Raw genomic sequence first — 18162 nt, 5'->3', positions numbered from 1 at the left:
CCAGTTCCGTGGACTCGAAGGCATTATTTAACTATTTGAAAGACATCGGTCTATTTTATAGACTCTGATGTCTTTTAACCCACCTTATCCTTTTTGACGTTATATATATATCACATATTCCATATCATCTATTCGTTATCTCTTTTATTATTTTAACCCCCTTTTTATTTTTTATTATCTACACATACAATGCGAATGCTATTATGAACCATTTTATCTGATTTTATCTTCGCTACTCACATGTTTGTTATAAAAATAAGATAAATAAATAAATCACTGTTTATTTCATATACCAAAGGAAAAACACAGTTATTTGCTGAAAACAATTCTTATGTTTTGCTATGGCGTGTATAAAAACACGTATGGCGCAAATTAGTGTAAAAGTGCTTCGTAATCAAGATCAATTTTCTAACAAAGTGCACATTTTTTTTTAAATGATACTTTACCAAAACATGTTAAATGAGTATACCAATGGAAAAATCGAAATATTTCGTGGATATAACACTTACATTTTGCTATGGCGCACCTATGGCGCTAAATCTCTTATGGTGCAAATTAGTGAGACCCCACCATGGCCCTAAATGACCACAGCCGTCGATGGGCCGTTAAACATAAACAAACAAACAAAAAAGGATCCCTACAGAAACAGATGCCGGTAACCGGGTCCGGGTCCAGGTCCGTCACATTAGTTTGCACTTCAATCCACCTTTATCGATTGTAATCGCATATTGACGTTCCAGAGTGTTCCTCGCTGATATTATAAAATCGTATTCAGAATAAATCAACTTCCGGTAAACATGTTAGGATCTGAAAGACTGAAGCTTGCGGGTATGTTATGATTTGTTACAGTGTGCCAAGTTGTTATTATGGAAGAGAAGGGTTTTATAATTCATGTTACAATAGATGGTTAACGTTTTAAAGGCATGTGGCTAATTTCCAAACGAGAAATCAGGAGATTTTTTGCTACGCAGTTTTCCCCCTAGCCCGAGTTTTCTCTGGCCCGTTACATAAGATTTTAGGGTAACGGGTTGTTTCGCCCCAAATCCCGTTCGCCCTAAGGGTTATTTCGCCCCAAAACCCGTTCGCCCCAGGTTGTTTCGCCCTAAAAAAAAATAATTCTTTGAGTCATAAATATCATGTTAAAAGTAAAAAAAACCCTTATCTTTCTCTTGAATCCAGATATAATATATTTAGGCCTATATTCATCACCGAAGCCGACATACTAATATCCGGAATATACTGCACATTACAACCAGTAATGTTGTTCTTTATAAAATACACCTGTACATGTTTTAACGTTATGGATATATAACGAAACTAAATTAATTTCTCTAAGTACATAGATACGTATATATAATATATAGATAAGATATGGACATATAAAGAAACTAAATTAATTTCTCTAAGTACATAGATACGTATATAATATATAGATAAGATATGGACATATAAAGAAACTAAATTAATTTCTCTAAGTACATAGATACGTATAATATATAGATAAGATATGGACATATCACGGAATTAGATTAAATAATATGCATATTCATTTTTATTGGTCGGTACTATCAAAACTTCTCAAAATGATCTCCTCCAATTAGCAAATAACAACACGGACGTGCGCAGAAATCAAGTAAAGAAAACATCATCACACGGCGACGTATATTTAGTGTACGCTCAGTAGACTAAATGTGTTAACATGGAAAAATAATATTGTTGTATACCCCGCAATGTAATTAAAATTACACCTTTTTTGTTTCATTCACTATTCTTATCTATTTCTAAAATTAAATTCAATATATGTGATAATGTGTGTCGGCGTGAAGAAAATAACGTAATCAGTTTTTTGCTTTACAATGTACTTAAAAACAACACAAACACATATTTTTTTTAATAAAACTGATTTTAATGATATGAAAGACTAAGAAGACTTAATTTGTTACTTAAAACAAATAAAATGAAAAGAAAATGACAAACAATGTTTCGCCTTAATTTTTTTGTTTTAGGGCGAAACAACCTGGCGCGAAACAACCTTAGCTAGGGCGAACGGGATTTGGGGCGAAACAACCCGGAACCAGATTTTAGACACCAAATACCTACAAAAAATATGTACCTACCACCATGTATATGTACATAAATGTATAGATCTGTCAAATAATATACCCAGAATATTAAATAAAAGAAATGTGTAATTAATGTTAATTAATTACATTGGCAATGTAATTATAATGGTAATTAATTACATTAAGAAAACCATGTAATGGTAATGGTAAGGGTAATGCTACTGTTCCAATGTAATGTGTAATTTAATTAATTACATTACCATTGTAATTGCCCCATGCCTGCTGTCAACATGTCTAAAGTCTGGTGTCAGGGCCAGAGGCAATTTTCTCCCATATCCTGAAGGTACATGTAATGTATACACAAAATACAAGAATATGAATTGTCGCATATGGGAAACATACAAACGTTAGCTCAGTCAGTAGAGCTATTTCTGCAACAAAAAAATGCACACAAATCGTAATGTGACTGTCGAAACGTGCTACAGTGATCAGTTACCATAGGCCTCAGTGTTTCAACTTGCAATGTAATTGAAACTTGCTGAGTTGATGCTAACTTTTCATTTTTTACAGTACATATAAACGTTTTACAGTAAGTAAATAACAGTGAGTCATGTTAAATTAGCTTGACATGTTATAAACATTGTGTAATGTACAGGAAAAAGAGAAATGCATGGCCAGACTGGGATTCGAGCCTGGGACCCTCCAGTTACAGTGTTGCCTGTGACCAATCCTTGTTTCAAGCATTTGTTGTACGCTTGGCAAAGGCATACCTGAACCTGGCTTGTAAATAGTTGTATCTTCGTGGGCGAAGATTTAGATAAAAGAGGGAGGAACGTAGCGGGACTGGACTGGGTCAATTGTCGGCGACTAGGTAGCTCAATTGGTGGAGTGTCTGTCAAGAGTTCAGAGGGTCCGGGGTTTGAACCCTATTCTGGCCATGCATTTTCCCTCTCCTGATACATACCAAGTGACTTTGTATAGTTTGTTCATGGTCTACTGTATTATTGCAGTGTGTGCTACTATATTTTGATGTTATTTGCAAACGGATAAGCTGAAAAGCTAAATTATCTTAAAAAAGAATTTGATTTTGAATATACTGTAGTTATACTCGCATGCCTCTTAATACAACTACTTTTTCATCTTGCAGATCAAGAGGACATGCAAGTTCCTTTGACTGAATATTTTCCCAGAAGTGGATCTTTGATATGATATTAATACTGTTCCTTCCCCATGACTTGCTTAGAACTGAAGTCCAACAAGTTCCTTGGTTATTGCACTTAGCATTAAACATAATTTAAAGCTGAAAACATCTTTTTTATCAGTGTAGTTTTCTTCATTAGCAATGTCTTCAGCATCTGCCAGTTCAGTGATACATGTGAAGAAAATTACTGACTGCTGTAAAGACTGGCAGTGTAACAAAACTCTGGTACAGTGCCTGGATCATCTGTTTACACACAGTCTGGATACGGATGTCACGTTCCTGCTCGGAAGGAATGGAGAGAACGTTAAGGCTCACAGCTTTATCCTGAAGGCAAGGAGTCCTGTGCTGTGTAAACTTCTGAGTGCCGTCCAAAGTCAGCAATGGAAGATAACTCTGTTCAGATACTCCAAACAGACCGTCACCATGTTTCTCAGGTAAATATTTGCTTTGATCTTAAATGTAACTAGTTTGCTTTGTTGTTTAAGTAATAGGTATAGTGTATATAATACCCTATTAAGTTTAACTCATTGACCCCTGAAATTTCATAATGAACTATTCCATATTTGAATTGGAAGAGTTCAAATGTGTCTTCAGGGAGGAATGAGTTAAGCTCACCTGCCTGAAATGTAAATGAGCTTATGCCATGGCGTGACATCCATTGTCTCCATCATACAGCATCCGTCTTGCCTCAGTTTTTTTCTATAACCCCCCCACCCCCACCCCAAAAGGCCTAGGGTAATGATATTGGGCTAGATACATGCTCAGGTGAAGGGCAAATTCCTTTGTTCAAATGAATGACCATGAATTCACCACATTTAAGGTAAAATGGGGTCAAAAAAGTATAAAACCTTTGAACAAGGTTGTGGGGTTAAGCATCTTCTTCTGATCATGAACAACAAAGAGGATTATACAGACATGATGTTTGACGGTTGTAGCTCTAAGCTGGAGGGAGGACTATCAAGTTTGTTAAAATAGGTGACCTTGATTTTCTTTTAAGGATACAGGACTGAAATCAGTTAAAATAGTGATCCAATTTGGAAGGCACAAATATCATGTGAATTTTGCTGTTCAGCCACTTTGGCTGAGGTTGAAAGTAGCTGTATTGTTAAAGAGTGAAGTTCTATTTGAATGAGTTTGGCTTTGGAGGGAAAAGAGTATGGTGGAAGTGTAGAATCAGGAATGAGTGCTGATATTATTATTAATCTTTATATAATATTCTGAAGGTGTGCGTGTGTCTCTGTTAAATGTGAACCAATGGGAAGAAGTTACCCTATATTGCAAACAAATGTGGTTGTATTTTTTATGCCCCCGCCATAAAATGGTGGGGTATATAGTGTTGCCCATGTCTGTCCCGTCCCATCCATGAGCGGGGACATTTATGTCTTACACATATATACCCTGAAGCTATGTATACAGCTTGATTTCATTTGAGGTAATTACCTAAGAAAAACCAGCTGACCTATTATGATTGCCTTCTGTCTGTTGTTCCTCTTTGTCCTTCATGCTATGTATGTCCATGAACCATTCACTTCTTCTCCAGAACTGCTAAATCAATATCAATAAAATGTTGCAAGTATCTTCCAATTGCTAAAACTGATCTGAAAATGTGAATTCTTTGATTCACTCCCCTAAGTGGCTTAAAGGGTGGAGTCATATTGGCTATCAGCAATCTTCTTCTTTACAACCAAATATGCTAGAATGAAACACTCTTCATAGGTGGAACATTCCTAAGATTGTGAGTTTCATTTTGAGGGTATATAAAGTTTTACTGTCTATATGCAGTAAATAATTCATACTTGGTTGAAGTATATATATATATCATATTCATGTGATGGACAAATTGATTGTACAAAAAATTTAAAACCATAACTAAAAAGGGTGAAATAAGTTGAACTGTTTCTCCAGGAATGTGTGCATATAGGATTTAAAGCATGTTGTAATTCCATATAGTAATCAACATTTTATAACTGGTATACTGATGAGGATTAAGGAAGACATACATAAGCTTCTGTTTTCTGATAGGTAACAGATATTGTTACATATGTGTTAGTAATTTGCCAACATCATTTTGACAGCAAATCCACAGTTAAAAAACAAACTAGTTGATAGATGTATGTATGTACTATTTTCGGTTCCTATTCTTACATGTATGTCCTAACAACAGATTCAACTCTTTTGCAACTCAGATTATCATTAACGCTATTGTTTTTTTTTTGTAAGCTCACCTGGTCCGAGGTAGCATTTTATAGGAAAAGTTGACAGAGGGTCGAACAGGCGCCGCGCCATATATAACATAACTAGTCCTGAACGGCCGAGTAGATTTTGACTAAATTTGTATAAACGGTGGGTGTGGCCCCCCTGGGACCAGAGGGGCAGGACCCAATAGGGGAAATAGAGTCTACCATAGAAATTAAGACCTTCTTTTTGTGCTGTGCACTCCACCATCCCAAGATGTCCTTGTTTACCAAATCTTGTTACTACAGGTGAAATAGCATAGAAGATATGTCCCGGACAAACTCGGACAGAAGGACAGACAAAGTCCAAACCTGTAGTCATTCCCCCCCCCCCCCCCCCTAATAAACAAGAGGGTTAAGTAAACCAAATACAAAAACATGTTCATATTATATTTTACACCACTCCATGTTTACTTCAGCTGATAAAACTCACCTATCATGGCTGCTAGCTATCTTGAGACTGAACTCTGTAAAATCAAGAGATTTACATTACATCTGAATTGGTATACTAAAAGATATGTGTAAGACATGAATGCCCCTGACGCCAGTCTCTGTGTTTGATAATGCCTATAAATAGATACAACAACTATGGTCTTGACACCCTGAAATGTGTATGCATTCAAGGTATTATCATTTATTTCATGTTGATAATATTAATGGGGAAATACAGAGAAAATAATACTATGAATAGCAACATGCAGTGACCTTTGTAACAGGAACTCATCCGAGGCATTCTCATACTTGAAATCTGTATAAACTTTGGATTAAAATCTGTTAAGAAATGAAGTAGCTAGAGTGATGACACTGAATAGTTTGATGACTTTCTATAAATATAACAACAGTGACCTTGGCCCTCAAAACCTGAAATACAAAGATGTCTGACCTTTGTATAATTTTTAATCAAATTCCATCAGTAAGTTACAATTGTTGGTAGACTGATGACACTGAATTGGTTGATAATTTCTATATATAGCATTATTATTTCTGACAAGTGATTGGCCAGGAGTGCTTCACGTGTCCACCGATAAAAACCGATATTGGCTTGGAGCACATGATTTTTGTTGAAGGACTGGGTGTTCTTAAAAATAGAATTATGACGTGTCTCCAAACAATACACCTTCCCACTTCCGAAGCTTTTTTGTTGTGTTTTTTTTTCAGATTGCTTACATTACTGTTTTGTAAAATAATAAAACAACTGAAGCCTTTAACTTTGGTCAATTCCTGGATTTATCGACCCCAGAAAAGATATATTGACCAAGGACTGCGTCTGAGGTCAATATATCTTTTTCCTCGGGTTAATAAATCCAGGTATCGACCTCAGCCAAAGGCTATAATGGAATAATGATGACCGTTGCCTTGACTTTGGAATCCTGAATCGAAATCGAAATCTGTATTAAATTTGATCAAAATCTGTCTGGACTCAATTTTGCATAAATGGTGGGTTTGGACCCACTGGGTGTAGAGGGACTGGACCCAATAGAGGAAATAGAGGTAAAACCTTATAATTATTCTTCTACTATAGAGATTACAGGATTTTATTCCTATTTGGTCTCCATCAAGTTCTCTAGTAGTGCCTGTTACTATTAGGGGGTATGCATTAAAACAAGATGGCCACCAGGCCGCCATTTTCGATTTTGGCATTTGAAGTTTGTTCTCGCTATATCTCAAGAAGTACAGGATGGATCTTTCTGAAATTTTATGTACATGTACATACAGTACCTACCATGGAGTGATATTATCTTTACCATATATCAATGACTTTAAACATATCCAGGTGAGCAATACAGGCCCTTTGGGCCACTTGTTACTGTACATGATATAAAGTCACCTTAACTCATTCACCCCTGAAATTTCATAATAAACTATTCCAACCATTGAATTGGAAGAGTTCAAATGTGTTTGCAGGGGTGAATGAGTTAAATACACTGTACTTCACCTTACCTGCACTGTAATTAATTTAATATCCTTTGATTTTCAGATATATTTACACAGACATGGTAACCCTGACTATTCCTGACGCTGTGACCCTGCTTGGAGTTGCCAGGCAGTTCAAGGTGAACAATCTGGTCAACCTGTGTGAAGCGTATCTCAGGATCAATACTCCAAAGAGCATAGAGGATGTAACGGCTGTCATTTCTGAAGATGAAAAACTTTCGAAACTCGTACAAAATACCAGAGTAAACACATGTGATACTGAAGACAGAATCAGGTCAGTGGCTCCAGAACTTCACAGTTCTGTTGATGACGTTTCTTCTGCACTTCCTGCAAGTAAATTCCTACTCGATGATCAGCCAAAGTCTGGAGTAAACATCACTTCAGTTTCACAAGCATTGCAAAACTTGCTAAAACGCAGACAAACTGTTGACAGCACGTCTAAGCCGGCGAAGGCTAGTGTATTGATGACACTGGAAGGCAGTGTCATGACGAAGCGCAGATGTGTGACAGACGATGCACCTACGTCTGTTGAGGTCAGTTCTGTGGTTCCTGTTCGTCAGCCGGGGTCAAAACAACAACATATGGATAGTGTGTCGAAACCTTCAGACGACATCGGTCCGGCTCTACCTGTAAACTATCCTCCGTCACAGTATGCCAAGAATAAGATGGTGGCAATAACAAATCTCGAAAATGGTTTTGTAGATGAAATCTTGGGAAAAACGTCTGAAACACAACCTCTGGATGGGAAAGTCTCATCAACAACACATCTGGGAGATAAAGGAGTAGAGGTTAAATATCAAAGACAAACTCTAAGGTATAACTTTGTAGGGAAAACTTTGAATGGTCCGCATATTGAGGAAACCATCTCGGGTACGACATCACAAGAACAACATCTCAAGGATGAAGTCTCTAGGAAAACATCTCAGGAACAATATCTGGGCAATAAAATCTCAAGGAAGAAGTCCAGGTGTAAAACTCTGGCCCCAAAAACCTCTGAGAAAACATTTCTGGGTAAACACTTGAGTGATGAAATTCTGGGGAAAACATCTCAAAGGGAATTATTGGTGAATGACGTCCAAGGAAAGGTATCGCAGGGACAGAATTTAGGAGGTACGTCCTCGAAGGTGATTACTCAAAAAAAACGACGAAGGGGTAAAAACTTGGACACAGCAAGTTGTGGACAACCAGACAGTGCTAAAATAACAGTTGGTATGGCAACGGCTGTTTGTAATGGTTCAGTGACAGATCTAACGAAACGTGACTCGTCTGTTGATGCTCGGAACAACAGTTCGGATAGCTGCAATGGACACATTACCAAAAACGATACTATCGTTGATCGTCAAGATGTCACTAGTACGAAACCTGTCAGTGACAGCCAGAATTATAACAGATCTGGTGTCAGTACGAAACCTGCCAGTGATAACCAGAATTATAACAGATCTGGTGTCAGTACGAAACCTGCCAGTGATAACCAGAATTATAACAGATCTGGTGTGAGTGCGGAACATCCTACTAAACCTATCACTGATAAAGAAAACAACATCGCATGTACCATCCCTGTTGTTTCTGGTCAAGAAAAAAGCAGTGTTAAAGAACAAATCAACAACCTTAAGTGCCAGATAGAATACCTGAAAGCTGATATAATCAACAACCATGGTTACCTGGTAGCTGACGATAACAACAGCTCCCCCATCTGTCAGGACGAATGTACGATCGTCGCTATGGAGAGTGGAACAAGATGGCGAGGTGCCAGTGACACTGACGATGCGTACGAGGGAGATGTGCAGCCAACAGATCAGGTTGTGATTGATGAAGAGAACGAGGCCACTCCTTTAGACCTGACAACAGCACCAGGCATTAGTAAGCAGAGTTATTTTATGTTATTATTTACCAACAAATATTTCCCCTTAAATCATTGAATGGCTCATATTGTCAAACTATGGTAGGGATACATGTACAATATTGTCAATTTGTGGTAGGGGTATTATATTTTCAATTTGTGGTAGGGATACAATATTGTCAAACTGTAGTAAATTTACAATATAGTCTAACTGTGGTTTAGTTAGTTTAACTCGTTCACCCCTGAAAACCCATTTTGAACTCTTCCAATTCAAAGGTCGGAATAATTCATTATGAAATTTCAGGGATGAACAAGTTAAAAATGAACGAAGAAAAGTAATCATGAACACTTGTCATTACATAAATGTTGGTTAATTACATGTTTATGAAACGAAACTGTACTGGGTCGATCGTCGGCAACTAGGTACATCAATTAGTAGAGTGTCTCTCTAGAGTTTCGAGAGTCCCTGATTCAAGCCCCAGTCTCGTCGTACATTTTCCCGCCCCTATTACATATATATATATATTAACTTGGTGGTAATCATGAACCCATAGTGGAGATCAGAATCTATATTGAAGATGAGGCTTAACTGCCAAGGGGCTGATGGGTATAGGGACATAATTAGATAAAAGGTTGTAGACCTTAAAACCTTCCAAAAAACTCTTCTTTGAGAACTTAAAGATGGATTTTCACCAACTTTTCATGCAATGATACTTAGATGATGTGGATCAGAACATTTACACAAGAAGGGTCTGACCCCCGAGGTAAGGCTTATAGGGGTCACTTAGTTCAAAAACCTGAATCAATCTTACTTTTGACTTCAGAAGCTACTATCAGAGAAACTCTCTGTCAGGTTTTGATGAAACATGGTGGTAGTAATAGTTAGAAAAAGGTGGGGGATCACATCAATATAGAGGAGGCACTGTAGTCTAGTGGTAGGACGCCGGGCTCGTGACCGAAGGGTTGCGTGTTCGAGTCACGGCACGGCACTGTGTTGTATCTTTGAGCAGGATACTTTATTCTGCTTGTCCCAGTCTACTCTAGAGGTGTCACGATTCACCGAGATGCACTTGTACCGCTATTATATATGTTTGATTCGATTCAGGATTTATTTTTCCGGATTTTCGTTATGTCACCATCTGAATATTAGTGTATGCCGCTTCAGCCGAAACGTCTGTGAGACGTTCAATTTCATTGGCTGATCTCTAAACTCTCAGCCAATCGACTGCGAGGATGCAATTATCGCAAAGCATTCATAACAAAATGGCGGAACGCGGTAAGGAAATGAAAATTTGTGATGCTCCGGCAAGCTTCAAATCAAAAGTGTGGAAAACACTTCGGGTATCCGTGTACCAACGACTGATATATCTCATTTTGTTTATATCTTATAATAAAGGTGTATCGAATCGAAATAATCGAATTGTGGAACAAATATTGAGATACGTATCGAATCGTGGGTAAAGTGTATCGTGACAGCTTTAGTCTACTCAGCTGTAAATGAGTACATGGCCCTATAACCACGGATAATAATTTCTGAACCGCTTTGACTAGACCTACAAACTAGGTTGTGATAAAGCCGTATATAACACAGGGGCATGGATCGCTTTACGTGTAATATTAAAAAAAGAGTCTCCTATACTAATATACATTTATTAGTATAGGAGACCGTTTTTTAATATTACAAGTAAAGCGATCCATGCCCCTGTGGTATATAAGAACCTCAAATTATTATTATTATTATTATTATAGGGCTGAGTTTTTAGATGTGAGTGCATTTTGGGGTAAATTTTTTACTTAATTAGTGATCCCTGATATTTACTAGTTATATATAATATATATATATAGGATTTAACATGAGTTTCTATTTCATATGAGATTTATGAAACAAGTCTAAGAATTTTTCAATTAAGCGAGCCTCTGGTGAGCAAAAGTGAAAAATTCATGGCGAGTTTCATAAATTTCATATGAAATGAAAAAAAGATCCCTTTTTAGTTTTATCACATGATCAAGATTTGTGGCATTTATTCAGGTAAAACGACAATTTCATGCAACCTTGAAATGTAAAAACCCGTCGTTTCGACTCCAGTGTGAAAGTCTGTGATGGCATGTACTTGTCCTAGGCGTGACGTCACAATTAAAACAATTGAAACAATTGATTACAGGGCTGATAGGTGATTATACATGGGTTTATACTAAAAAAAACATGACATGGGTATATTCGCTGGATAACACAGTACATTTTAAATTTGTGATAATTACATATATTAATGTTGGTCCCTCCCCAAAATTATTTTGTAAAAGTCAATCCCCAGTCAAAAAGACATATTTGATCATATGTACTCCATTCTTTGTCACATCAAAATAACCAGGATGCAGTAACAATTGAATTTTAACTCGGGTATAAGACCCACAACCTCTTGTTTTTAATAATTTTATTTATATTTCCCTCAATTTATCACAAAAACCCTTTATTATGCCAAAGTTTTCTTCTACATATGTTGGCAGTGTAAAAGGTTTCACTGTATATCAGGGCTTTGTTCTTTGATATTTCTTTTACGAAGTTTGTGGGGTAGGGGGTGGGGTTAATGAGGAATCACACTGTACACCCGTCTGCCCTTGAACCTCGTAAGCCCAACTTCTCCTAAAACGTTTACAAGCTGGATTTTTTGTAACTTTATACAGTGAAAGTAGGTCATACATGTAGATGTGCATGCTGAAATGAATTTGCGATTGGAATATTTTTCAGGGAGAAATTGCCCATCAAATTTTAATTTCTCCTCCAGAAATCTTGCAAACACAACTCCTTAACCATTTGTTGGATTTTCTCGTAACTTTGCACGGGGAAAGATTATCATATGTATATGTACATGACGGAAGGGATTTGAGATTGAGGTATTATACATCCTGCAAAAAAAGTTCAAATACATAGATAAAATGAAGCGGGGGGGGGAGGGGAAGATATTTTTATAAGCTTGCTCACAGAGATATTGGAGATCTTGATTTCTTTTAACAATCTTATAGTGCATTCTTTGTTATTTTAAAGGTGGAACTAAAAAAGTTACAACTTCAATCCAACACAGAAATATGCCAAGTTTACACTCACTTGGTGTATGTTCTGTTGGAGAAACCTACAGACCACAATCTGAAACAGTTCAGGAAAGTCATGCCAATAAAAGTGAGAAGGTTGTAAAGAAGAAGAACAAGAAAAAGAAGAAAAAGAAGAAGGGGAAGAAAATTCTTAATGAAGCCACTGTAATAAAAACAGCATCGGTGGTGGAGGAGACAGCAAACAAAAAGAGATATGTGGAAAAAAATGTAAAACACAGACAGCAAATTTTGAAGGAAGAAAGTAAAAAACCAAGAGAAAGTGTGAAGAATAAGAAAACAAGTAAAACTCCTACAATGACCCTTGACAAATGTGAAGTTTGTGGAGAGTGTTTCACCTCGGCTATCTCCCTACTGATCCACATGAGGGAACATGCAGGAGAACAGATCCACCAGTGTGCTCTGTGTGGGAAAGGTTTCACACTCCTGGGCGCTCTTCAACATCACATGCAGAAGCACAAAGAAAAAGAACTCATGCGTTGTAAGATCTGTGGAAAGTGGTACGCCTCAAAAACCGCATTTAAACGTCACTGTAACGCGCATAATGACGCCATTCTGAAATGCAAAGACTGTGGACTAATTTGTGAAACAAAACTGCTTTATAATAGACACATGAAAAAGGGAAAGCATAAAATGGACTCCTTACAGTATAAATGTCGGAATTGTTGTGAAGCATTTATGTTTAAAAGGGAGCTTACAAAACACAACAAAATACACATTAAAGGGTTCAAATGTGAGGTTTGTAATAAATCTTTTTCGAGTAAATGGGGACGGGAAAGACATTTAAAGTTACACAAAGCTGGAAAAATTGAGAAAAAAACCTACAAATGTGACAGCTGTACCTGTGTGCTAGATAGCCCTGAATCATTGTCAGAGCATTCTAAGGTCCACAAGAATAGCATAGAATTAGATAGTCCTGAGGCACAGTTAGAACTGTCTAAAGTACACAAAGAAGGCCAAGCGTCAGATGATTCAGAGTCACAGTTGGGGCGCACTGGTAATCAAGAGTCACAGTTGGATCAGACTGATAGTCAAGCGTCACAGTTCGAGCACACTTATTGTCCGGACTCACAGTTCAAGCAGACAGATTGTCCGGAGTCACAGTCAGGGCACACTGATCATCCCGAGTCAAAATTGGAGCATACTAATAGTCCGGAGTCCCCACTGGAGCACATTGATAGTCTGAAGTCACAGTCTGGGCACATTGATAGTTCGGAGTCACAGTCCGGGCACATTGATAGTCCGGAGACACAGGCTGAGCACATTGATAGTCCGGAGACCCAGGCTGAGCACATTGGTAGTCTGGAGACACAGACTGAGCACATTGGTAGTCAGGAGACCCAGGCTGATCACATTGGTAGTCAGGAGACCCAGGCTGAGCACATTGATAGCCCGGAGACACAGGCTGAGCGCATTGATAGTCCGGAGACACAGGCTGAGCTCATTGATAGTCCGGAGACACAGGCTGACCACATTGATAGTCCAGAGACACAGGCTGAGCACATGGGTAGTCAGGAGACACAGGCTGAGCACATTGGTAGTCAGGAGACACAGACTGAGCACATTGGTAGTCAGGAGACACAGGCTGATCACATTGGTAGTCAGGAGACACAGACTGAACATACTGATAATTTGGAGTCACATTTGGCTCACATAGAAAAACAAAAGGAAGAATTCTTGACATGTGATCTTTGTAGTAAGAGTTTTGACCATATTGAAAATTTGGAGGCACATCAAAAGACACACCAGGCCAAGGATGTGTACGAGTGTATACTTTGTAAGAAAATGTTTCTCAAGAAATGCTTTTTAGATAGACATTATAAATATCACTCCGGCGACCAGTACTTTTCGTGTGATTTGTGTGACGAGGGATTCGACAAGAAGAAAGAGCTGCTGCAACATCAGTTCACGGCTCACGACAAGAAGATGGCATATAGTTACAGCTGTAGTACGTGTTATTTGGTGTTTAAATCTCACAAGTCATTCAGGAAGCATATGTTGTGTCACTCCAACACACTGAAGAACACATCACAGAACAAACTGGAGAAACCCCAACAACAAACATGACACACCATGCAAACCAAAAGATGCACAAGAAACAGGACACAGAAATGAGAAGGTACAACCTAACACACTGCAGAAAAAATTACCAAAACCCGCAAAACAGGGTGATACCTGACATAGAAATGACAAGATAAAACCTGAGACACTGCAGAAAAAATAACAAACACACACACAACAGGGAGAAACCTAACATAGAAACGACAAGGTAAAACCTGAGACACTGCAGAAATATAACAAACACACGCAACAGGGAAAAACCTAACATAGAAATGACAAGATAAAACCCGAGACACTGCAGAAAAAATAACAAAAACACGCACAACAGGGAGACCTAACATAGAAATGACAAGATAAAACCCGAGACACTGCAGACAAAATAACAAAAACATGCACAACAGGGAGAAACCTAACATAGAAATGACAAGATAAAACCCGAGACACTGCAGAAAAAATAGCAAAAACATGCACAACAGGGAGAAACCTAACATAGGAATGACAAGATAAAACCCAAGACACTGCAGAGGAAATAACAAACACACACAACAGGGAGAAACCTAACATAGAAATGACAAGATAAAACCTGAGACACTGCAGAAAAAATAGCAAAAACATGCACAACAGGGAGAAACTAATGCAGGAATTGAGAGATAAAACCTGAGACACTACAGAGGAAATAACAAAACACACAAAACAGGACAAAACTAATGCAGAAACCACAAGAAAAAAGCAAACACACTGCAGAAACTAACAAAACACACAAAACAGGACAAGCTGTATCTAAAACATAGGATAGATATTATAAGCTGTATGACAAAATCCACCACAACTGGATGACACACTGCAGAACAAGACAATATACAAACCGGAAGATAGCACAGAATATACATTGTTGAACAAGTGATGTATTTACAAAATGTGTAGAAATATACTTGATGTACAAAAATGAATTCAGGGATAATTTTGTACAAAGTAGCAAAAACGAATAATTTGTATACAAACAAGCTATATGGATAATTTATGTACAAAATAGCTTTATAGATAATTTAAGTACGAAATAGCTATATTGATAATTTATGTGCAAAATAACTATATGTATATGAATAATTATGTACAAAATAGCTATATACGGATAACTTATGAACACACTTAATGTATATATATGGATAATTTATGTACAAAGTAGCAATATGATTTATATATGTACAAAATGGCATAGAGGGATAATTTATGTACAAAAATAGCAAAGATGATTATTTAAGTAAAAAGTAGCTATGTGGATATTTTTGTACAAAATAGTTATATGGATAATTTATGTACAAAATAACTACATGTATATGGATAATTTACGGAACGGAGAGATATTTTTACAAAATAGCTCAGAGAATTGACTTGTATACAAAATAGCATCGAGGGTTAATGAATGTTCTGAATAATATAGATGGAAAATTCTATCCGACCCACGGGTCCAGATCGCTTACACGCGCAGACTGGCAGGGGAATTATAGTGACCTTTCGGGGTCGTCATGTTATTGTTCGTGACGTCATTGTATGACGTTTTGGGGTCAGTCAGGATCATTGACGTCACTAACAATTGCCATCCGGGCTTCATATACAAATGAGAAATATGCGGACAGTTTATAACTTTACTAGAAAAGCAGCTGTTTTTACGGGTTTTAGGTAATAAGCAAGAAATAGATTCCATCCCTGATGTGAGGTAATTATACGGTTTTTCAAACCCTCGTGATAAAATATTGAGCAAAAGACCCTCGGCAAAGCTTCGGGTCTCTTGCTCAATATTTTATCCCTTGGGTTTGAATAACCTTATCCATACCTCACATCAGGGATTGATTATATTCTTACTCTACGATAGCTGATAAAATGCATAGTCATTAGATTAATAGTTCTTATGGTATGCTGCTGATGAGAATTAGCTGTCATAATAAATTCGCTCTCAAGGCGAATGTTAAACTAAAGCGGAAATTTTCCGGCAAATAGTATGTACTTGATTTTGTGCGGATGGACGTTTTTTAAAAAAAAAAAAGATCCCGGAAGTGATCTTCGGTAAAAAAAAATCAAAGTGATATTTTTATCAAAACAGGTAATTTTATTCATTTATAGTTGTTAAGAGACGTCGTATTATTCACACACATATTTATATATATATATATCATTTTGGATTGTTTTAAAACCTGTCTTCAGGTTTTTTTTCGTGTTATAACATTCTAATATCATTTTTATTGATAATTGTTAGATTTATTGTCATATTTTTTTAATACTAGTCGTAATGAAACTGAAGTATAGTTTGACGATTTCTAGAATTTTCAATGTCGGTAATATCGAAATTACAGAAAAAAACAGTTATCATGTATCTATGTAATCAGGTTTGAGTAACTGATTTTGCCAAATATGCAACTTGATTTATTTTAACCTAATACATTAACATGAGGTGTGGATATTCAACAATTTGTCCTCGAAGAAACTGCTTAAACGTCTGTTAAATTGCACTGGAGTCAAATGCTATAGTGTTATAATTTCTGTAAAATGCAAGATCAAGTGTCAATTTGTTTGTCTGTTAACTAACAGTGTTAGAAGTTATTAGTTTTCAGTTTTGCTCTGATGTGCTACGTTATCTACTTTCAAGGCTGCGAGGACAAATGTGTCAAACGTTTGAACAGGATTTTATCAGGCAAATAAGGTCTTTGGGCTTTTTGTTATGGATTCGATGATATTAGTTGTATATTTATGGGTATTTTAATTTTTGTTATTTTGTTGTACCCAATTACATGTTATGTACTATTTTACAAATTGTTTCACTTAATTTTGTTAATGTTTGTTTCAAATTAATGTTTTAATAATAATGCCTTATTTTATTTCCCGTTACATATTGTTTTACAATGTTGTGCACTGGGTAACAATGGTACAAGAGCATATCATATGTCTCATTGCCAAAGTTACGGACAACTGTGTTAAAAGCGCTGCATACGAAGAAGTGGTCACGTGTTTGGCAATGTAAACCTTAATATGGTCACGACACATTTTCATTGTATTAAACGAAACAAAGACAACAATTTTGTACCACGTTTTAATTTTGCTTCTGGCGATTTATAAATGATACAAGTATCGAGCTAGAGAAATTCACCTTTAGCAGAATTTGTATGTATTTCATGCTTGCCACCTGGTTATCTGCTTAGTTTCCTTCACTTTTATAATTTGGTTTCCATAGTTTCTGAGATTGAAATAAATGTTCAATCGGCCTTTTAATTTCATCATCCTCACTTACCTTTATTAAACTTGCTTAGTATTTCCATACATCTTTTTAAATTTGCTTTAGAAATATCTCAACTTCTACTATAAATTAGATATCTAATTTTAAGCGTTTTTTATATTTACTAAGGACTAAATTGAAGTCATGATATGGGAATATTGTTAGAAATTCTTCTCACAATATAACAAATAACAAACCAACTTAAGAATTTTTCAAATTTTTGAGAAAAAACCCGAAACCCGTTTCGATTCTTTCACTCGTTAAAAGGAAGCAGGTTTTACCATGTTTTGTTTAATTTTTGAACATTTGCTATTAGAAATATGATACACTTGATAATAGTTATGGGTTGAGAATAACATTTTGTCGGAATTTTATGAAATATTTAAGTGATCACCTCATTTATTAGAGTTGATTAGTTTGCTATTTGATATGCAGAAGTCGGAGCAGCTATGTGC

The 18162-nt window shown here is 36.7% G+C and overlaps 1 protein-coding gene across 2 annotated transcripts; it reads left to right on the top strand.

The window, feature by feature from the left end:
- The first annotated feature begins 774 nt into the window (after positions 1–774).
- LOC110441961 lies at positions 775–15656 on the top strand. Of its 2 annotated transcripts, none has more exons than XM_021485285.1 (4): positions 775–828; positions 3211–3698; positions 7477–9293; positions 12317–15656. In XM_021485285.1, exons 2-4 carry the CDS (start codon positions 3406–3408, stop codon positions 14443–14445), a joined length of 4239 nt encoding a protein of 1412 aa, XP_021340960.1. In that variant the 5' UTR covers positions 775–828; positions 3211–3405; the 3' UTR covers positions 14446–15656. The 2 variants fall into 2 exon arrangements, with proteins under 2 accessions (XP_021340960.1, XP_021340961.1); XM_021485286.1 differs by lacking the exon at positions 775–828 and adding an exon at positions 2250–2406.
- Positions 15657–18162: the final 2506 nt, after the last annotated feature.

The sequence above is a fragment of the Mizuhopecten yessoensis genome, unplaced genomic scaffold (assembly GCF_002113885.1).
Source record: "Mizuhopecten yessoensis strain PY_sf001 unplaced genomic scaffold, ASM211388v2 scaffold716177, whole genome shotgun sequence".
Classification (NCBI taxonomy): domain Eukaryota; kingdom Metazoa; phylum Mollusca; class Bivalvia; order Pectinida; family Pectinidae; genus Mizuhopecten; species Mizuhopecten yessoensis.
Note: the sequence above shows the minus strand (reverse complement) of the source record. Positions and strands in the feature narration are given on the sequence as shown.